Source organism: Takifugu rubripes, chromosome 17 (genome assembly GCF_901000725.2).
Source record: "Takifugu rubripes chromosome 17, fTakRub1.2, whole genome shotgun sequence".
In the NCBI taxonomy this organism is placed as follows: Eukaryota; Metazoa; Chordata; class Actinopteri; order Tetraodontiformes; family Tetraodontidae; genus Takifugu; species Takifugu rubripes.
Window position 1 is genome coordinate 13,930,491 of NC_042301.1, and position 22,897 is coordinate 13,953,387.

A 22,897-nucleotide genomic window follows, 5' to 3' on the forward strand; every position below is an offset into this window, starting at 1 on the left:
AGTGTGGAGCTGCACAGTTAACTCGGTTAGCTTGCGCCGGCCAGACACACACATGCTCGCTCGCTCGCCTTACACAGACACCGTCCCTCTCTCTCTCTCGTCCTCTCTCTGCCTCTCTTGCTCTCACTTTCACTCACTCACTCACTCTCACATGCTCTTGCTCTCTCTCTCTTTCTCTCACACACTCTCACACACACACGCGCGCACAGACGCTCGGCCGCTCGGCTCAGTTCCTCAGTGGCTGCAGCAGAGTACAGAGGAGTAAGAGAGAGAGAGAGAGAGAGAGCGGCTGGGAGAGAGGACAGGCGGCACGGACAGGGACAAAATCACAAAGAGAGAGAGGGGAGAGAGAGAGAGAGAGGGAGAGAGAGAGGGAGAGGATTGGGAGGCAGGGAGAGCTGGATAGCTGGTGACTCACTCCCACACCTCATCTTCACTTTGCTGGGACAGGAACAGAATTGATGGTAAGAGACGTTCATTCATTTCTTGGGCTCGGCTCAGCATTTCACAGCACTTTTCACGGGACAATTGTAACATTCTTGAGAGGCACTTTTTCTTTATCTTTCTTTCTTTGCTCTTTTTGTGATTATTATTATTATTTTACATTTGTACAATTGCACACATATTCTGCTACTTTATGGTTGCCGGCAAAGTGTTTCTTCTTATTGTAAACAATCCATTTCTTTTAAATTGACAAAACTGCCAATGCACAGATCTGATCGTGGCTTTATGTGTGCACGTGTTCAATAGTTGTGATAAAAGTGACCACTGACCTCAACTTTCTCATATTTTCCTGTATATTGTAGTTTTATATATCTGTGCCTGAATGTGTGCATGCATGCATGTAAACATGCGCTTCCTTGTATGTATGTATGTGTGTGTGTGTGTGTGTGTGTACGTGTGTGTGTGTGTATATGTGTGTGTAAGTCAGTGGTGACTCCATGTCCAAGTACAAATCTGACTGACAGATGGATTAAAGTGAAACCGAGGCCATAGGCTGCACGCTAATTCCCACCACCAGCCCTCTTTTCCCCTCCACGCTCGCTCACCTCCTCATGAGCCCCCTCCTCACCTCCATCCTTCTCTCCATCCTTCCCCACATCCAGCTCCCCGTTCAGCTCTTGTCCGAGACGAGGTCCCTGAGGAAATCCGTTGCTTGCCGTCTTTTCTCTCGCTTCTGGAGTATTAACTCTACACACACACGTACACACACAAACACACACTCCTCCAGTGGCAGGACCATCAAGAAGCCTCACATACATCAACTCCCTCAACTCCTATCTAACTGTTATCATCACGCTTGAGAAGCAGCACCTCCACTAGTCAAAAAGCAGTAAAAGAGACCCTCAAACAGAACCCACCTTCCTTGACTTTTTTTTTCTTTTCTCCTCCTTCACACTCCCACATCCCTCCTGCCCTCCCTCTCTGTCTCTTCCCCTCTCTGACTAAGTCCAAGGAGGCAGAGTTGGATGTGAGAGGAAGCGAGTGCGACACCGTCCCTCCAGAGGCCAACACGGAACCAGAGCCGCCCAGGTCACCTCCAGCCGAGGCTAACGGACCCACTGGCATCGTTTGCTCAACCGCCCCCCGTAGCAGCTACGGTAACAGCAGCGCCGCCAGCAGCAGGAAAACAAGTGGTCTGGGTGACATTAGCATCGTTAGCAGCCGTGCTGAGGGAGCAGGCGAGAGCTCCATGCAGTTCAGCACCAGACCGCCTAGTGCTGAGCAGCCAGGCTTCATGGGGACATGGCAGCAGCAGAGCACTGACAGCAACCTCCTCTACAGAATGTCCCAGCAGGTACGTCAGTCCATCTTCGCTTCGCTCATCCTCTCCGCCTCTCCCTCTGCTCAGGCTCCTTCTTTTTCAGCTCTCATTCAAGGATTAAACTTGTATTTTTTTTTGTTTTGTTTTTTAAATTCTTTCATTAGCATGTACTGATGTTGGGACGTGTTTTGCTTTCAAGTGTAAGTGTGTGTGTCTGTGTGAGTGTGTGTGTGTGTGTGTGTGTAAATGTGTTTTTAATGTGTGTCAATTGTGTGTGAGGGTGAGAGGCAGGGGCAAGGGTGGTCTTTGGCATATTTAAAATTAAGAGAGATTTATTTTACCGCATGTTTTGTGTTTTTCATCTTATCTCATTTTCATGGAATTATAGTTGAATTAATTGCACCTCATAAAAATAAGTTTAAAAAAACTACAATGAGGTGCATTTAAAAAAAAAAAAAGAAGAAAAATAAGAGCCTCTTTTAAAAAATGAAAATATCAATAATCTAGGATATTTAGTTTGCCATTTGATGGATTGGCCCCTGTCTGGATTAGTTACATATATGCTTATGTTTCCTTAATTGCTCTGCGAGCGGTGTGGAGTTTAAAAGCACTGTTTTGGTAACCTCAGTGCCGATAAAGACTGGAGAAGGGGTCCCCCTCAGGGACCGGCTAATTGACTTCATGTGGCCGAAGGAGTGAGCCCCATGCGCGGCTAAAGAACAGACGAGGAGCCGCGAAATAAGCGCAGACGCGCCTGGAAAATTGACGAGAACAACACAAAGCCCGCGCACGCCGAGCCAAGTTTTTCTTTCGGACATTTCTCGGCCGTTATCACGGACGTCACTCTCAATCTCACTCCTGGTTAGCAGTTCCGTTATTAGGGGTCGACTGATTCTCAGAGCACCCCCCAAAGTTAGAAAATATTAGCAGTCGCGTCGGATAAATGTCAGGTAAGCGGAGGAGAGGCGAGTGAGAGTTTTACGTTCGTGTGTGCCTGTGTGTGCGTGTGTGTGTGTGTGTGTTTGTACTGCGTGTGCGCTTGTGTGCGTGCGCGCCCGTGTGAGTGGGAGAGAGTGAAGATAGAGGATGGTTTCGCTGGGTTGCAGTTAATCATAGCGGGACCTCCGGGCTCTCCGTACCATGCGCTCGCTGTTACGCACGCAGGCCACAGCGGCTCTTGCGCAAGAGCCTCTCCGGTTCTGTGTCGTGAAGGATGAGAAAGTTCCTCTTTCACCTTAACCATGTTTACATCCCCGCACTATGGATGTCACAGAGGCGTAATTGCGAGGTGTAAGAAAACATATTTTTTTGACAAATGAATGGCACTTATCTAACCCTAACCCGTGATTCCTCCTGCTGGCTCGGAGTCTCTGGCGTTAAATTACATAGAAGAACCGATCTTAAAACATGTTTTGACTAGAAATTGAGGAGCCGGGAGCGTAGCGCGCTGCTTTTCGGTCCTCCTGGTAGGAGGCAGGTGGATGGGCCCCTTCGCTCAGCACCTGCTGGGACCCCCGCGTTTGCATCCCCAGCCCTTTTTACAAATGCGCACCGTTGTTTCAATATAATCAGCTGTGGGACTCGCTGTTATTTATCCTTCCTCGCACCACTTAGAAGACATCTTCCCATGTTTAGTAGGCATGACATAAATTCTCCGAAGGAAGCCCGTTCCTTGACAGACTCGACTTCTTGGAATCTAACCGATAATGACTTTGTGTTTGCCGAGGCTGGCGCACCCTGGGGTGTTGGGGAAGAGCAATGCGTGATGGACTTGTGTTTCAAAATCTCTTACCCCCCCTCTCTCTCTCCCACCGTTAAAGATCAGCTAAATGGCACGGGGGATGTGGTGTTTTATTGTTCTTAGGCCACATTATATTTCCATGATCGATGAAGAGCCGCGGCGCTTTTGCGCGCTGCGCTCTGCAGATGTTGGAGAGGAACGCAGGCAGCCGTTTTCCCACAGACACATGTGAGGTGTTCAGCAGGTGCCTGCTCATATTTGTGCATCCGTGTGTGATGAGAGATAGAGCCGGATCGAATTTTTTTCTTTTTCTTTTTATAAATCACTTTGTCATTTGATCTTTGAAGCGTTTCTTTTGACATTTCACGGTGTTTTCACAAGTTGTTCCCCGGCCAAAATAGCAGCAGCTGCTTCCTTCAGCGTGAAGGAAATTACTACAATAATAAAAACGCATTTAAAAACATAAAATAAAAAATAGAACAGTCTAAACTTTTTAAACGTCAGTTTACTATTTTGGAATTAATGTAGGCGAAAAATAGAGAATTACTCTGACATTTTTCAGGTGTTACAGTGATTATAAAAATAAATACAACTGCAAATTTAAAAAAAAAAAAACCTGCCGAAAATTCAGGCGAGGTTTATTTTATCTAATTATTTTTGCAGCGGGATTGCGTTGATGTTGAATCAAATGCTTTGATTAGCGCTACTTTTTTTTTTTAACCATATGAAATTAAAGTCTGCCGATTAAATCACACCTGAAACTGATTAACCCTCCCTTGGCATAACAGGCCTTTAAAGGATTTTAGTAAGTTTCCCCTCCCCAGTCTAAACCAGTGTTCACAGCATAATCCACGCAAATGTCACCATGAAACAAAACCAAGAGCATGCTCTTAAATTGAAATCGATGAAATGGATCCGATAAATGCTGCTTTTTCCCCCCACCGCAGCTTCCCAGTGTTCAGACGTCGCGGCGCATTCCTGAAAAAGGGAACTTTAGCAATTGTTTTCGTGGTGGGGAAAACGCAAATATTAATTAGGAGGTGAGTTATTTCCTGCGCAGCGCGGAGTGAAAATATTTGGAGGCTTAATTGACCTGCTGCTGCTGAACACGCGTGGCTCCGAATATCGACCCTTGCAAGTTAAAAACCCCAGAGTTAAGTGATACGACGAGCCTAATTGGTTCATCAGGGATAATTTCTGCACAATACAAGCAGCCGCAGGCCGCTTCTTCCCCTTCTCCCCCCCCCCCCTTTACAATTTTCTCCCCCACTTTAATTCGGAGGAATGTGAGAGCAAGTCGAGGTTGGAGAAGCTCGTAAAAAATGTGCCTCCACCTGAGGATCTGACGCCGCCACGCAGGCTCTGAGCACGGATCGGAGGGAGAATAAGAATAATTATGTCTTCAATTAAACCGTCTCTAAAATAGCCTCTTCCTTTTCTTTTTGCAAGGGTGCTGTAACGCGGCTTCCTTTGAAGTGCGACAGGTCGACAATGGGCCGAGACCTGGAAGAGGTACAGTGGCACTCCAGCTCCTGTCTGCTCACGCTCACACGGTCCCGTCGCTGCAGCCGTGCACGGTGCACAATTAGACACTACAAATTATAGGAAAAAGAAAGATTCCAGTCGAGATAACATCCCACTTCTCTTTTTTTTTGTCTCAACACGTTAAAAAGAACAGCATTTCTATTCATGCATTTGCAAACCTGAAAAAAAAATCATTATCTTGGAAATAATTACGTAATAATACTTATATATAATTATATCTATATAATTATAATTATATATTTATTTATACACAGTCCAAAATATCTGCACTTTGCATTGTTTAATACCACGCAGCTGTTTTTAGAATAAGCCTGGGATGCTTTTATTTATTTATTTGTCCCTTTTCTGCACAATATCTTCATTGTCGTGTTTTGCATGGATCAGTCCTAAATTCCCCTGATTCCCCACGTTTGATCCGGCGCAGTCCATGCAGCCGCGCGCGTGCACAGTGGACCTGCAGCACGATGACAGGCGAGTCTGTGGAATGATGCGCTGGGCCTCGCTCGGTTTTGTTTTTTATGAGCGTAGAAATGAGGTTGATATTATCCTCCTCGCCGCAGATCACAGAGCGCCCTAATCTGCCCATTAACACAGCGATACACTGACAGGGCTGAGTGTGTGTGCACGCATGTCTTACACAGTAGGGTACGGGCGCCTTGCATATGGGTTGCACATGCGTCGTTTCTTAACCTTCTGTGGGATTGAGAGGCAGTGATTTGATGCATGTGTGCAGAGTTATCCGCAGCAAAAGTATGTGTGTGCGCGCGCGTGTGTGTGTTGATACACTCAACTGTTATTATTTCCACGTCTGTCTTTGATGGGTCGTTGCACACAGATCATAAGGATGCCTATATATGCAAGTATCCGATATCAAGTGTGTATATGTGTGGAAACTCACTCAAGTTGATGCTTATATATGTGTGTGTGTGTGTCTGTGTGTGCGTCCAGGCTGTTGTATCTGCGCTTTTGCCATTTATTTTTCTGAGTAGGTGGCTAAATAGTCAAATGCCAGTTGTGTGACCGTGTGTGTGAGAGGGAGAAACGGTGCAGATTTGTGGGTGTGTGTCCTCTCTCTTCGAGAGCGTGTGTGTGTGTGTGTTTGTGTGCTCCTGTGTGCTGGCTCGGGCTCCATGTGTGTGTGGGTGCGAGGTGAAGCGTCTCTTGGCTGGCCTTGGCTGGAGAGCTGGGGGAGAGCAGAGGTGAAACAGGAGATTTGCAGGAAAGACACGCACCACTTCTCCCATTACTACTTTTTCTTTTTCCTCTTCTACTGTGTCTCTTGTCTCTCCTTGCACCTCCTCCTCTTCTTCTTCTCCTCCTCCTTTCCTTCTTCCTCCTCTGCCCACCTTGTCCTCTTCCTCTTCCTCTCCTAAAAACGTGTCCACCCAGCCAGTCTTGAAACAGATTGCTTAATCTTCATCTCTCTTCTTGAAAAAAGGGCTCTTGAGGATGAAACCTGTACCGGAGGACAACTTATGCTTCAGTCCTCTGACCATTTGCAGTAACACAGAAGGACAAATAGTCCTAACGATTGATCATTAGTGGCGTCTGATGTCTGTTTAATCCTCCACCTGAGGAAGCTTAATCTGGTGTCTCCGCCACCGGCTGCACCTGACTCTGATGGCAGGGGCGCGGAGGGCTCGCTGCCTCCCTGCCGCCTTTCTGGGGGGGGGGGGGCGCTCCTGTGGGTGGGAAGGTGGCTGCACCCGCGTGTTGACTTTCCATACTCAAGTGCACTACTGAGAAGCCATCGAGTTTGGTGGAGTAGGAGGATGCACGAGGTCTCATTCATGCTGCGCTCGCCGCTCTATTCATGCAGGCACCAGCCGGGAAGACGTGACGGCTCGAGTCACATGTTTGGATTTCTGTCTTGCTGCGTCGTGCGTACATTTATCTCTAAATTAAATGAACACACACTGGATTTCACTCCATTCCTTGCTCTGTTTTTAAGCTTTATACATAATCGATTCTCGACTGACCATTTCTGATCATCCGCATCTTCATCTTTAGATTTGATACAAATCCGCCCCTCGTATCGCCGCGATCATATGTGCGCCGGGTCACTCCGTGACCTCTGTGGAATGCCCTGCAGGAGCAGCAGTGCTGCTTAAGCGCCGACCCCGAGTTTATGTGTGAGACCCGGGGCAACCGGCGATCAATAAGCATCATGGGAGCATCACTCATGGGTTCCATGTCAGCTGTTTTCCTGCTGTTCCTGAGGAGACAGTCCTCTTTTTTTGCTCGGCGTGTAAAAACGTGGAGATTCTCACGGTCACATTCTTAGGTTTTCATCATTGTTGCCTTTTAGGTACAACTGTATTTTCCATGTGTAGCATAAAGCCGAGTGGGTCTAAATTGTGCATTTCCTCTTAATTTCTTTGGATTTGTGGATATTTTTTGATGCGTTGGCGACCCTTGAGCGGCTGAGCAGCACTGTTTTCACTGTTTATTCTCTCTCCTTTGGAAACGGGCTGTTGGTTATTTGTCTTTGGGTAGTTTCCTGCAGCCGGGAGAAGTGGCTGGTGTGAAAAGGAAGCATGTGTTTGAACGGCCAGTCGCTCAGGATGTCACCACCCTGCCACTGGCTAATGAGGGGGACATAAGTACAGGGCAAAGGCGCAAATGCACACACACACACACACACACACACACACACACACACTGACACAAGAAGAATGCAGCAGCTGTCACCAAGGGCCGGGCAGTTATGAAGGGGTTGAAAAATAATTGCATGTGTGCGCATGCAGTGGCACTACCGAGGGTCGGGGAGGGGGTTCAGAAGTGGGAGGGGCCAGCGGGAGAGGGGATTGTCACAGGTGACTGACTAAGGTGAGGAAAGGATCAGAGAATTCCAGAGGAAGGGGATCGGAGCGATATTTTCAGCCGCGTCCATATGGCAGAGACATTGTTGAGCGGGGCTGTTCTTCCCCGTTGTGTTTCCAGAGGAAGGTGACAGTAGGTGTGACCCGTGCTAAGTGACAGGAACCGCGCCGTACTTTCACCGCGGCTTCTCCCTTTTCCTGTTATTCCTCAACTCCTGTTATTTTGTTTTCCCTGGAGCCGTGCCAGCGCAACGGGCAAATCGACGGCCCACTATTTTTACATCCGTCTTAAGGACCCCCGTTCTGCTCGCTCTGCCTGCCAATTTGCCCCATCAGCAGTGGCAGCAGAGTGGAGCTCTCAAGGCAGCAAGCCTTTCATTCCTCTGCCGGTGATGTGGCTAATGCTGTCACTGTTGTTTGAAAAAGCACTCAGGCTGGATTGCTATTATTATTGTTAAAACCATTATTATCATCATCAGGCTTATTTATGGTTAAAGATAATTACAGTGATTTTGTTCAGGGTTCACAGCTGCCTGTGTCTCTCTTCTAATGTGACGTACTGTTGAGTGTGTGTGTGTATGTGAGTGTGTGTGTGTGTGTGTGTGTGTGCGTGTGTGCGCGCTCACGGGGGACATTTTTTAGGTCCCCTGTTGGACATGCTTTAAATCATATTAAAATCATGTCAAAAACCATCTGGCTGAACTTTTCTAAGAGGACAGCCTAAAGTGTGTTAAGGTCGATGCTCAGCAGTGCCCCTGCTGGCTGGAGCGGGGATTTCAGCCACTCCTTCACACGCGTCGCTCCCCATGGCGTTGCAGACGCCAGCAGCGTTTCAGAGCTGTCACACATGCTCAACACAATTATTGTCTGACGGAAAAATATTAAGTCTCAGTTTTAAGTAAATGTCTTAAAAAAGAAAGAACAAGAATACAATTTAAAAAATAATTTATAATTCTTTGGTTATGTTTCTAAAATCCCCCCTGACCTTATAAAAAGTTACTCTATGTAATGTCTCATATAGATGATCGCACTCACTGGGAACTTTTGTCATTGTGTATGTGTGTGTGTGTGTGTGTGTGTGTGTGTGTGTGTGTGTGTGTGTACTCTTTGCAGTTTGCTGGTTAAATTATCATAGTTGTTGTGGAAAGTAAATTGTTTTCCGGCTATTTCACATGTGCCAAGGTAAATGTGTTACCTTCCTTAATGCATACGTTGAACTCTACGGCTCCTCACGCGTGCGTGCGTGTGTGTGTGTGTGTGTGGGTGTGCGAGAAGAGAGAGAGAGCAGGGAATGAGATAGACTATTTTCATTTCGTTTACACTCCCATGTATTTTTTGCCGTCTATCTCTGCTCTGTCTCTGACTTACTGTGAAGGTTTGATTGCTGAAGGCCCAGGGAGGATTTTAGGGAAGTTCTGGAGAAGGGAGGCTAGTGGTACAGGCAGTGGTGGGCTTCAAGCCAACGTACACCCACGCAAACACACGCACACACTCAGTCCCACATACGTGCGGCGGATGTTTTACCCTCCTATTGCACTTTCTTGAAGACAGTTTGGTACTCTTTGTCCAAACCATTTTGTCATTCCGGTTCTGCTTGAGCTTAAGCCAATTAGCCCCATTTTTTTCCTTGTGTGCAAAGTGCTGGAGCAACACGAGGAATCATTTGTTTATGCTCTCTCTTGACTCGGCTGGGCTGTTTGCACCGTTGAATTAATCGCGTTTAATGGCCACTGTTAAACGCAGCTGCCTTGGCGTCCAACAGCTCGTGTTTTTCTGGCCAACCGAGGCTTTTGGGTGGCTTCTTGTCGTCGGTGTGTGTTTCTCCTTGCTGGACATTTCATTTAAAAATGACCCCAGCACACGTGCACACACTGCTGATTTTGACCCGCATGCATGTAACTAAGCGGCATTTCACTTCACCACTTAACGATGGCTAATGTCAGTTAACGCACAAATGATCTAATTAGCCTTCTGTGATGCACATCAACTGGTCTGCCCCTAATTTGAGAGGTCACCGTGCAAGACCCGGGCCCGCCACGTGGTTATCGCGCCACCGTTGGCGCTGTGGAAAATATAGAAAAAGGGGAAAAAAAGATGCAAGTTATGGTTGTTTTGGCTGCACACACACACACACACACACACACACACACAGTCACATACAAACTGGTGTTGATGTTTTGTCTCGGAATGGCCCAGGCTGCCTCCTCCAGCGTGAGGAAACACACTCAGGGATAAGTGCTGGATCAGAGCACCGTTTCCTGGATGATGTCTGGCATTTTAATATTTCATGACATTTAATTCGTTTGCTGTGTTTTCTCTAAATACAAAAAAAGAAAGAAAAATCTCCTCCTTTGTTCGTGGCGTTGCTTCACAGTTTGCTGATCAGTCGAGATTTGTAAACGGGTGGCAGGGAGGGATTTATCGCCGAGATTTACGGCTACTTCTCTGCACGGCCATTAAGGTAATAAATTTAGCATCTTGTTTGTGACTTAAATGGGGGCCTTGCCCGGGCAGGCGATCCTCAGGTGACCAGATATAACTCAATAACATCAATATTAAAAAATATCTCAAGCAAACAGCCGTGAGATTTACGGCAGTCGTGGAAGAAGGGGGGAAAAATGAAGTGCTTAAAGAGCAGTCAGGCTTGCGGCGTCTGAGCAACCGTTATGACAAAGGAAACGGAGCCGACTGCTGGAGCATCAGTCAGCAGGTGACGACGAGGCTCTCTGAGATCAATTGGTAATAGGCTGAAGTCACAGAAGCGATTAGAGGCGTCGACTTGCCTGTGTTGTAAATGCTGTCAGATCTGTTAAAGGAAGCCTAATACCTCTCAGGTTGAAAGCTGTAATAACATCAACCGTAACTGGATCCGCGGGGAAGTGCAAGTGTGTATGCGGGAGTGGAACAGGAACAGGAGGAACGTGAGAGTGTTTCATCGTGTCTGTGTGTGTTTGTGTTATCTGAGTGTGTGTGTGTGTGTTTGTGTGTTTGTGTGTACGCGTATACACCTTCAAGCCGCGCATAAAGGCGAGAGCCGGGGGGCTGCTCCCGGCATTTTTTTCGGCCACCAGATGCCTGTCACTGCTTTCAGGAGGAGAAATAAGAGCGGGTGGTGGGGAGGGGACAAAGGGGAGGGGGGAGCGGGGCCGGGGGGTAGGCGGGGGGCACCAGTGTTCGAATCATGTCACGTAGCGCTAATTCATCCAGCCTCATTAGAGAGAGGAAAGGGACCAGAGGGCCTCTCTCAGGACAGGGCCCTGGCTCAAACACACAGCCCCACAGATATATGCATACACACATTGTCTTGGTGTTTCTCTTGCACATACTTACACACAGATGCAATTTCGCTCCCTCCCTGACACACACACACACACACACACATACACACACAGGAGCAGACATACACAGATGACACTGGCACATGGTGCTGTGCGGGGGCAGTTTGGGGAATAGAAAATTGCCTTCTCAGGAAGGCCCCGGCCAATTAAGGACCTGACCGTATTGAATGTCAAGTGTTAATTTGGGCTCGCCCCCCTTCCTTCAGTCCCTGCTGCCCCCTCCCCACCCTCAGCCTTCAATTTCCCAGCAGTGATGTGGGGGGGGGGGAGTGGTTGCCCGTGTCTGCATGTGTCCCAGAGATGAGCAAATACATGTCAAGCCAAAGTTGATTGCCTGCTTCGTATTATGTGTCGCAGGGCAAGTGGCTCCCGCCCCACCCCACCCCCTCCCCTCGGGGGACGCCACGATGGCAGGATGAGGAGGAGAGAGGGAGGATTAACTGTACCGCAGCGATAAGACTTGGGGGGGGGGGAGGGTGGTTACACTGGGGACGATGGCGGGGGGGTGAAAGGGACAGACAGGGAGAGAACGAGGGCACAGGGTTTGTTTGATCTCACAGGACTGGGTGGTGACTTTGGAGTCTTTTAATTGCCTTCATTGGCACAGAGGTGATGTCGCATGCAGGCGCCCTCTGATGAAAAGTTCAGGCAGCCCTCTGTTCAAAACCAAAGTTTAAAAACTTCATCGCGGAAGGATTTGGTATCGCTCTCCTGGCACTGTCCTGGGGCAGACGCGGTTGTTTGGGAGGTGGACTGATGGTAAATGCCCACCTCCTTCACCTCTGATCTAATAGACATCCACTTAGTCTTAATGGGCAGATTCCCTTTCTCCTCTGGTGATGACTGTTGCACTCTTTAAAGGTGGAACAGCTTGCTTGTCTTTCCTATCACCCTTCCGCCCCCCCCCCCATCCTTTAGCCACCACATAACGTGCTCACTGCTCCTCTCTTTGGAGTATTTTTCACACAAAAAAAATGAATATTAATGAATGGCTCACATTCAGGCCAGAGCCAACGCTCCTTTAGCACACGCCTCTGGCCAAACGTGTTTGTGAGGGGCCCGTTGTTTTAGATTTCCACTGTTGTCTGTTGTGCGCGGGCATACGCGCCTGATCTTGGTGGTGTTGTGAAATTGAATAGAGAGAAGGCGAGTATTGATCATTTCCCCCTGTGTGTTATTACTGCCTGCTGCTGCTGCTGCTGCTGACAAAGGGAGCTGGAGACACCTGCACAAACACAACTGACATATGCATGTGCACATTCTTACATACAGAAGTCTTATTTCCTGTTTTTTGCACATCTTAACAACAGGGTGAGAGTGTTTTTATAGAAATACCAACATTATTGCCCAAAATGCTTTGAGGAAAAAGCTGGAATATGTCAACGACGTCTATGCTTCAAGGGGTCTTTTAAACAGAGCCACTATACATACTTGCGGACACATTTTTGCTCCTTAATATTCCTATCTGTTTTGCCGATCGGCTCTAAGTGATAACATGTTTTCAGTTCACAAAGGTCGCAGCAAAGTGTAATTCAATCAGTGATCACTGATATCCAAACAGCCACCCACAGGGGCCTCCGGGGCCCGAGCAGCGGAATGGTCTTAAAACCCAGCCTAAGTGCTCCGTCTCGGTGAAGACGGTGATGTCTGCGGGGCCTCTGGAGGTCTGCCGGTCAGCCGGGACTGAGAGGTCTGTCAAGCCCTAATTGATCACCCTGACCCGGAGAGCTGAGGACAAAGGGAGAGGGGTGTGGAAGGATGCATTAGATAAGGCTAAAGGGGAAAAAAATGAAGGGTTAAATAGAAGAAATTGTACAACCGCCGGTTCAGTCTCTCCAGATTGGCCATTTTTCCCCTCCGGATGATAGATATGGTATGCCCAGAGTGTGACACAGATGGATACTGCAGGCGTCTGGGCTGATATAGAGTTATAAATTAACACATTACTAGCCCTTAATGTGGACTCCTGTGGAAGACCGCACAGCAGCATCACCAGCCCTCCAGGTACACACACACACACACACACACACACACACACACACAGAAAACATGCTTGCATTCTCACTGATGCGTCTAGCTGAGCTCAGGGTGCAGATTGTACTCTTCAAGTGGCATTGATTTGTTAAAGTGCTGAATTAGCACAAGTCCAGCTGCTGGTGCTTCAACTTTCTTGTCTTCCTTTCCTCCTCCTGTGTTTTACAATCTGCCTCTCTTTACATCTCCTCTGTTGCTGCCATTGTTTTCTGATTAACTCCATCTCCCCCGTTCCCTGTCTACCTCATCCGCATTTCCTGATGATTCAGCCACGGGAGTTCCTATAAGCTTTGGTTGTCCCTGCGAATGCCTGCTTTTCTTCCTCCCTCCCGGCTGGAAGGTCCCACCAATCCTTTTTTTCCCCCCTTCTTTATGCGGCCCGTTATATACTGCCAGCTAAGACTGAGATGTCCCTGAGTTGGCGTCTGAAAGGGAAGTGGTGCAAGTGTGTGTGGCTGGGGAGTGGTATTAAATAGCTAGAGTTACGGAACAGTTAATATCCAGAGCAGCAGTAGCCTGCACATTGTAAGGCCACACACCGTGACAAGGTCCAGCTCAGCTCGCTGTATTTAAACCTCACCCAGCTCCCGAAGTGCAAACCCATGGCTTACTCGTCTACAAGCTAACCGCAGTGAATTCCGCTGGTGACATTCCACTGGAAACTGAGAGCTATACAGTAAGGGTCACTGCCCCCCCCCCTCTCTCTTTGTAGAGCATGTAGGAATCTGCTGAACAACTTGGACGGACTGTCCATGTTTCCGTGTCCTGGTCCAGGCCTTTAGCCAGGAGGTGCAGACTTGTTAGTGTCTGCTCCATTATCGCCTGTCACTCCTGCGTTTTTATGTCAGGTTGTTAAAAGAAAAGGGCCTGGACCAATGAGAGTGAGAGAGGGACGTGGAGAAAATGTCCCCCTGTCTTTTTTCGCTTGCAGTGGCCCAGCCCAAACAGTTACCATCTGGTGACCAGCGACTGACCCGTCTCTTGACTCATACGCGTAGACGTATACACAGCCAGAGTGCTGGACCGCATCCAAGTGGTGAGTGAGTGACCATCGCACTCCCCTCGTCCTCCCCTGCTGCGCGTCCAACTCATGTGAGACACCCCCCCCTTCCCCGCCACCGCTCCGTACGATTGGTCGGTGCAAAGGCTGGTTTGCCTGCAGCTCGAATAAAACGCTTAATAAAGCGCTGATCCCTGCGCTGACGTTAATAGAGGAAAAAAAACCCAAACGCAGAGCATCTAAACAGGAATCCAGGTCAGACGGGGTCAAATGTGTCCAGAACACGAAGACATTTGCTTGGCTTTTAAAATACAGCCTGCGTTTCTGCATTCTGACGTCTCTGGATAATGATAATTAAAGTCCACACGTTATTTCACGCTTGTCTTTACTGGTTTTGGTTTACAGAAAAGACCGGTTCTGTGTGTATGTGTCTGTGAGTGTGTGTGTGTGTGTGTGTGTGTGTGTGTGTGTGTGTGTGTGTGTGTCCTGTTTGTTTGGGTGACTGAAGTGCGAGCACTGAGGTCAGAGTCAGAGAAGAAGTGACACATGCATCACAGGGTTGTGACATGCCAGGGTCACCTCAGAGGTCACCTCGGCTGTCCAGAGAACACACACGCTCCTTTTGCTCCTCTCCTCAGTGTGTGTGTGTGTGTGTTCACAGGGAACGCATGTCACCGTCCCTTTAAAGGAAACAGGAAGCTCGAGCAAAACGCAGCTCCTGGCCGGTGGAGTTGGGGGAACAGGGACTGAATGGATAGCAGGTCACAGGCGGGTCCTGAATGTAGTGAGAGTTTGTGACTGTGTGTTCTGTCCTGTCAGGTTAAAGCGTGTGTGTGGAGGGAGGAAGAGAGACAGACGGTGTCCTGGAATGGTTACTCAGTGAAAAAAAAAAAGAGGGGGGGGGGCTGGCGACAAGATGAACAACGCGAAAGGAGCACAAGTGGAGGATCTCAGCAAGAAAAACACTTAAAGTCAGGGATAGTGAGTAAGGATGCTGGGGGAGGGGGTGTGTGTGGGGAGGTTGAAAGGGGTGACAGGGGAGAGCGGAGAAGGAAAGGGGGGGGGGGGGGCGTGCGGGTTAGAACGGGCGGCTCGCCTGAGGCTGATGCTTTGTGACAGTCACTTAGAAGGATTTCACTTCCCCTAAACTGTGGCTCGCAGGAAGAAACACCATAAGTTGGGACAATTATGGGCTGAAGGAGATACGACGGGACACATGAAGGGGGGGGGGGGGGGTAGTCAAGCCAAGAGCCGGGCGGGGGGGGGCATGCTAAAGCTGCATGTTTTGTGGAGAACACAATAATGTAATTTAGTTGCATTTAGCAGATTATGTACAAGCTGTTGAAACACTCTGTGTGAGTTTTTACACGTGTGTGTGTGTGTGTGTGTGCGTGTGTGCGCGCGCGTGCCTGCATGCGCGGGGGCCGGGGAGGTGGTGTTCTCGCTGGGTGCACGCCATGTCAACGAGGGCTGGCGTCTCGCTCCTCATGGTACCGCGTGTTACCACTCTGCCTCCCTCATTCCTTCGCCTCATGTCTGCAACTTAACCTGGTGGCGGAGGGAAGGAGGGAAGGAGGGAAGGAGGGAGCGGGAGAAAGTGCAGAAAAACAGCCTTTTTTAAATACCCAGAAATCAGTGGGGCGTTTTTTCTTCATACTTCGCATGATTGGAGTCTCATTTTTTGCTAATAGCTCGGTCTTAGCACTCACGATAGCGTGCTAAAAGTTCTTTTTTTGCCGTCCGGTGCGGTACGTTGTATCACCCCTGTACACCAAGAATGTGTCTGCCAAGAATGTCAGTGTAATTTTGGTGCGAGTGGATTCCAAGAAATACACTTTTCCTGTTTCACTGAGTCATTTTGCTTTCAGCGCTATTATGTCCTTTGCACGAGTGCTCGTGGAATTATATGTGTTTCTCCGTGGCTTGTGACACCTACGATAACAGTCCGAGTAACAGCTCCCTTAATTCTGTTTCCACACGGCGCGAGTGTGTGAGTGTGTGTGTGAGTGTGTGTGTTCACTGGGTCATGAATAATGACTACAGCAAAAAGACCTTTCATTTTGAAAAATAGAGCATACCTGACCGCCCTATGATGCCATCTAGTCAAACATAAACAGCCGTTCGTCCTCCTTTTTTAAACGTCCTTGAAATGCTTTTATTTCTTTGAGCGTTAATCAGACAAAGCGGTGGGAGGAGCCTGTGTGGGTTATAAAAGTGAATCAAAGAAAGTTAGGTTTTAAATGCCCCCTTTTGTTCCCCCCTGAGTGTGGACACGAGCATTTACCGCTCCTGCGAGTGTTTGGGAAGTATTTCCATCAGCGGCATCTGTCTCCTTTATTGGTTGGAAGGAAGGACGTCCAGCAATTTCTAGAAATCCTGATTCATTTGCAGTTTTCGGGCTCAGACTCTAGAAGTCATCAGTTGATTGCACTTTGGCAATTACTGAGCTATTTATGCAAATGTTTTCGAGACGATAACTCAGGATTTGTCAGTAATAACGTTGCTCTTCATCTTCCCTCACCGGTTCCTCCTCATCGTCATGGGAGCTGGCACTTGCTGAGCTTTGGTCTACCGAGGTTTGGAACTAGCTTCTCTCTCTCCCTTCTTGTCTCTCCTCTGGTATCACTCATCCGCACCTTCAGTCGGGATGTGATAGAGGGCCGTTTGGAGGGGCAGACCAGGACAGCGATTGACCACGAACACACCTGGGAACCCCGGCTGTCAAAGAGATGGCAATGACAAAAACCTTGTCCTCACCGGTCAGGCTTAATGACGAATCAGAACTTGTAGTCGATCACGTCGGGCCCAGAATTAGGAAAATATGAAGAGGATGCCGAGCTACGATTAGCAACAGCAAGTACAGCTTTGCGCTATTTCCGTGAGGAAAGTGGGACACCAAGCAAGCTGTTCATGTTTGTGTTGAAGCATAAACTGTCCTTGTTAAGCACAAGCCTCATCCCTCGAGCCCATCGCTCAAAAAAATCAAGGCTCTATTTCCTGCGACGGGTCAGCGGAGGTCGTAAGCTAAGTGCCGCAGCATCTACAGAGTCAATAAAAGTCTCATATCTGTCCACGGTGACCCTTAGTGTGATCTATTCTCGGGGAAAAGGCGACTCGTGCCAGGTTGTGATCTACGTGACGTCCTGTGAAGGCGGATTCACGTGTAACTTGTCCGAAGTTCTTCCGTCGCTCAGCTCCTGCGGGGGGGCTGGAGAACGTGTGTTCTGGTGCTGCAGCTCACCATCAGTCCGCCCGGGCCTAAATAATTGATCTCTTCTGGCTCTCCCTCGATCTCGTGCTCTGCCTTCATGTCGCTCTTTGTTACCCCCCCCTCCCCTCCCGCCGCTCCGCCTTGTCTTGCATCATTTGTTTGCTTTGAGGAGCTAAATCTTGTTTGCGCGTATTAATAAGTCAGGGCGGATTATCCCCCCACCCTGCACCGGCGCCGCGACCCCCGTAGTGTCTTGGCTCCCGTCTCCGCGTACTCTGTGTTTGCAGTCGGGGCGGGTCTGTTTGCAGAATAACCCCCCCCCCCCCCCCCACCTCCTCTACCACGGAGGCCTCGTACGCCGGGCTAATTAGATTAATTCTGATGCCTGTAATGATTGCTCGCCATATATTTTTAATGACTGGCGGATATCAAAGCGTACTAAAGCATGCTACCAGCCAAGCCCGCTCCCCCATTGCGTCGGTCACTGTTGGGGGGGCAACAGCTTATTGAGTGCACCATTGTGCAGCGTGTGTCCCCGCAGGCCAAGAAGGAACATGTGTTGGGCTTGGCCTCCGCCTGGCCTCAACAGAAGACCTGGAAAAACAGAATCAAAATAAATAAATAAGCATCCGCTCGATGACTTGACGCGGGGCCGTTTCCCGTGGCCGTGATGTAGACGCCTCCATCTGCAACTGTTCATCCTGTCCTCTTCCCAACGTTGAAGCAACTGGAGAATATCGGAAGCGGGCCAAGCTCGGGTCAGGCCGCGAAGCAGATGCAGAACAAATTTTAAATCTGCATAAAATAAACAGTGTTGCCTTTACCTTTGTTGCTGCCCCGCTCCCATCTGACCCCCCCAAAAACACGCCCCCTGTTCCCGGCTCAGCCTCGGTTGCCGTAAATCACAAGGCGAACCGTCTCCGTGGAATGTCACCCGGCATTAAGCCGGCTAACACCTCTCCCTCCCCGAAAATTTGTGTTTATCAACCCTCTTTATGCATTTAGGATGTCGCTCATCTTTAATAGATGATGCAAGTCTCTTCCCTCTTGCCTTCACCTCTCTGGTTCTCGGTCCCCGTAAAAGGGGGTATAAATATTTGAGAGGTGAGTAGTTGAAAAATAAAAGGGGGGGGGGGGTGAAGGAGCGTAAATCTGAAATGAGAGATGCTGAAGAGTAAAGTAGGAATGGAAGAATGGAAGAAGTCATTCAGAAGTTATTTTACACTTCTGGCCCTCTGATTTTCTGACTCTCTGGGTCGATAAATATATGCAACACACACACACACACACACACACACACACACACACACTCACACACAGACTGGGTAGATTTCCATAAAATATTAAAGGAGGTGTTTCCTGTAATTATAGCACTGTTTGCCTCAGAGCCTGATCTGTAATTAAACAGGATCGCACATGCCAAAGTAAAACACGCACAAACACACCTCCGCTCCCACACGCAGGCAGACGTGCACGTGCGCGCGCGCTGGAGGTGCTGGTTTGTGAGCGGATCGCTGTAATTCATACGCTCATTACACATGCTAGAATTTGTTACACACACGTGCACACTCAATGGACTCATTCATAGACAGGCGCTTGTACACATGAAGGCTGGAGCCAACACACACCCTCCACCAACACCCCCCCCCCCCCCACACACACACACACACAAGCTGTAATATCTTTCCTGGACACCCTATTGTGATGTTATCTCCATAACCATCCATATATTGATCCGCCTCCCTGCTTCCACCTCTTTTATTCTCGCTCCATCTGCCCCGTTTCCGCCCCCCCCCACCAATCACCCACCCAGCCCTTATCTAATCTGGCGCAGCAACTAATGGCGGCCATGAACAAGCGCCATAATGTGCTCCGGTAAGCCGTTATGATGTGAAATGACCCTATTGATTGGCTCGCATCCCCTCTGACAAAAAAAGTCATGGCGGCAGTCACTTATTATTGTTAATGAGCTGTGGGATGGGCCCTAAGTGGCGGGCGGGCACGCTTGCACGCAAACACTCACGCTGGCGTGCAAATGCCCACCCGCTCATTGCGTGGGCGCCGCTCCTACCTGTCTGGGACTCGCCGCGTTTGGGCTCGTTACCAGGGGGTCCCGCCGTGACGAGCTTTTAACGGCCGCCATCGGCGTTGTCACGCCGTGCTCTCGATGACTGTTGCATCTGTTTCTGCATGTGTTGTACACACCTGGTCCCCGTGGCGAGCAAAACGCCACGACAGACGAGGCGGCTTTTGGGAGGTTTTGGGTCGAAGCCCACGTGTGAGCGAGCGTAACAGGAACTGTAGCAGCACTTGTGGGGCGGGGGGGCGGGTGGTAGCACGCTAGCACGTCCAGGCCACAGGCGTAGATCTGACGCCGTGTAATCAGAGTTAGTGCGGCGATGTGCCTCATGCGGGAAAAGAATCCTGCTTATTGTGTGTGTGTGTGTGTGTGTGTGTGTGTGTGTGTGTGTTTTCCAAGCTGGCAGCACCTCTCGGGGGTGATCCGCGGGACACATCCAATCAGACGCAGCGCATGTGCGACACATGTTTTTTTATTCAATCTTCTTGTCTTTTCATCTTCCGCCATCACCAGAACGCTTCCTGCTATTTTCTTCCCGACTCGGGACAAACGAATAACAGATGTGAGGGGTTGGGAACGCACCCCCCCCCCCTTCACCCGCCCACCTCCACCCGCGCCGCGACTCGACTCACTCGTCTGCGACAACCTTTGCACTCTGGCGCCCCCCCCCCTCCCCCGAAGGCGGCCCATCCCTCGTCCGCTATGCTGGGACGCAGCGCTGCACCCATCTCCCACCCGCTCCCACCGGATCATTCCGTTAGTCTGACACTATTTGCTTCCTTTGTTTCCGCGTGTAATCTGAATATTTTTAGCCTGCGTGTGCAGATGGGCCCTGGACCTGGGGGTCCCCCCGCCAGGCGGTGAATCATTAATTTAGTTGACCCTGATGACAAATTCGGGACAAACGGAGCGAATCGTCGTTAAGCTGTTTGTCAGTGAAGCCGAGAAATGGGAAAAAACCCCCCACAAAAGTGCTGGAATCTTGATCTAAATGTCCTTCTTTGACTTTTCTGCGCACATTTGTGCATCACACGATCCTCCGGCGTTCCCATACAAATCAATCCAGAACGCTGTTCACTTGAGCCATAACTCAATACATTTGCTTATTTATTAGATCCTCCAACAAATAAATCAATGGCGCGTCGATATTCCGTGCTCGTGAGATTTATCCTCGCAGGTCCGCAGCTGGGACGGAGGATCTAGCGAGGTGTCTGGGAAGAATCAATATTTTCATATGTAAGCTAGCAAAATGAATGACCTAATACCTGCAACCAGAAAGATCCCTTTAACGGCATAATCCTCACACTGTTCCCCGGGAAGGCACGTGCGCGGGGATCAATAGAAGGTTTAGGCCGCGCGTGCGCACACCGGCGCGGAATATTTGGCTCGTCCTGCCGGCAATCTGCAAAATTCGAGAAAAGCGAATAAACAAACGACGGCGTCCTGTAACCGTTTCACCTAAATCAGCCACGATAACGGTATTAAATTGGCAGTAATGCGTTCTTATTTCAGGAATAACTTATTCCTATTCCAGGTGATTACGGCTGATTAAATAAAACGGAACCCGCAGCATTATTCCCATTATTCCTGCGCGGGACAAAAAGCAGCGCACGACGTTTGGCAGTCCTTAAAAGCAGCAATCAGTTACTGTCGAAACTCCAAGAGCGGAACACGAGAGGAAACCGTACCTGCACGTTACACAGCGAAAACACATGTTGGAGCCACGATCTGTAATTACAATGTAATATGTTCCAGTTCACCACTGCTACACTTGGAGATTTCCTGCTCGGATCACGTAGCCGACCCGCGCCGAGCTTATCGGCCACAATGGCAGGAAAGACAAAGGCCGTGGTGCTTTCCTAAAAGAGCGCCACGCGGGCGCACGGACACGCTGGTACACGTGGAATTAAAATGCCATTACTTAGCCGGAACGCCGGGGCTCGGCAGCACGGGGGAGCGCCGGGAACGGGGAAAGAAACAGAGCAAAATGGTGCTTAATTCTTTCATTATCCAAATGAATGGGAATCACGTCGATGCGTCGGGACGGGGCCGCGCATCTGTCTCGGAATTAGCTTCGCAATTACTGAGGGAGCTAATGAAGGTGGCGCCGCGGCGTGGCGGCGGCTCGCAGCCTCGCGGAGGGCGTTTGATTCCGTTTGAAGTACAGACCTCTGAGGGCGGCCTGGTCCGGTGCCAGCTGACCTTCTTTATCTGACCTCTGACCTCTGCTGTGGAACTGGGCTTAGAGCGGATTTGTGCGTTCCTTGCTTCCACTCAACGTCCCGGTGCTCGCCACCGCCCTGGGATGGGATGACTGATGGCGTTCCTCGCCGGTGCGGCGCTCCAATGCATCTGATCAACCGTAGGAGGCAATAGCAGCCGAGGGGGGGGGAGTGGTGAGGGGCATGTAGAGGACAATCATTAGACTGCGCGGGAGGGGGGCCGCTGATGTGCTGGGACGGGAGCGGGAAGCTCGGCGGTCCCCGAGCATCTGGCAACGCCGCGCGGGGCGCCACGGTCCCCGTCATTAATAGTGATGAAATCATTTAAGCTATCAGAAGTAAACGAGCCGGATAAGAGACACTTGCTGTCTGGAGAGGCGTCGTCTGCGGGAACCGCTGGCACCGACGCGCAGAGGGGGGGGTTTACTGGGCGAAGGAGGTAAACTGGGCTTACTGGGACGATGGTCCTCCATCACAGATTTGAAACATTTCCATAAAACGCTGGTTAAAAGCCGTCGTTTGTACCTGCTGGAGGAAAAAGGCTCATTCGGCACCACAGAAATAATAAAAAAGACGGAGCTGTTGTGTTGACACGAGGAGCACGAGGCCCAGAAACAAGCTCTCACCACCGAATGAGGGAAACAGTAAATGTGGTCGATCCAGTTCGGGTTCTGCTCAGGCTGGACAACAAGAGGGACAATCATCCCGTCCAGGCGTCTCGTGTCCATTCATGTCCAGCACGTCTGCGCCTCTGAGGAACATCCGCTCTCCCTATCGGAGCAGAGGAACCGTCTTCCTGGCCCGATGTGCCATCATTAGCTCCGCAGCGAGCGGAGAACCGAACCTTTGGCGAAGTCTGCGATAGAACCCGAGCACGTGCACCAAACTGGAACCAGATGAACCCCGTCAAGGATGTGCGCTGCTCTTTCTCTTCCCTCTTGTGTCCGGGGAGGCTGCGGGTTTTCTCCGGATGAATCCAGAGAACGGTGATTTTATGCGTAATTATATATGTGGCTGTGCGTGCACAGCGTATATGCACGCCCTGTGTGTGTGTGTGTGTGTGTGTGTGTGTGTGTGTGTGTGTGTGTGTGTGTGTGTGTGCATGGCCTTTGTGTGGATCATGTTATGGCCTACACAAG

At 49.6% G+C, this 22,897-nt stretch overlaps 1 protein-coding gene across 7 annotated transcripts in view; it reads left to right on the forward strand.

Moving 5' to 3' along the window:
* The window catches only part of bnc2 (basonuclin zinc finger protein 2), a 119,360-nt gene that overhangs the window by 46,379 nt on the left and 50,084 nt on the right, over window positions 1–22,897 (forward strand). For 4 of the 7 annotated variants that reach the window (XM_029850434.1, XM_029850428.1, XM_029850429.1 and 1 more), the window contains 2 exons: window positions 1,451–1,798; window positions 4,956–5,018. The exons of 1 other annotated variant lie outside the window; for it this stretch is intronic. In XM_029850434.1, coding sequence (XP_029706294.1) covers window positions 1,451–1,798; window positions 4,956–5,018 — 411 coding nt within the window. Of the gene's footprint in view, window positions 1–56; window positions 465–1,450; window positions 1,799–4,955; window positions 5,019–22,897 lie in introns of those variants that run through there. 2 more of the 7 variants (XM_029850430.1, XM_029850431.1) reach the window with 2 other exon arrangements.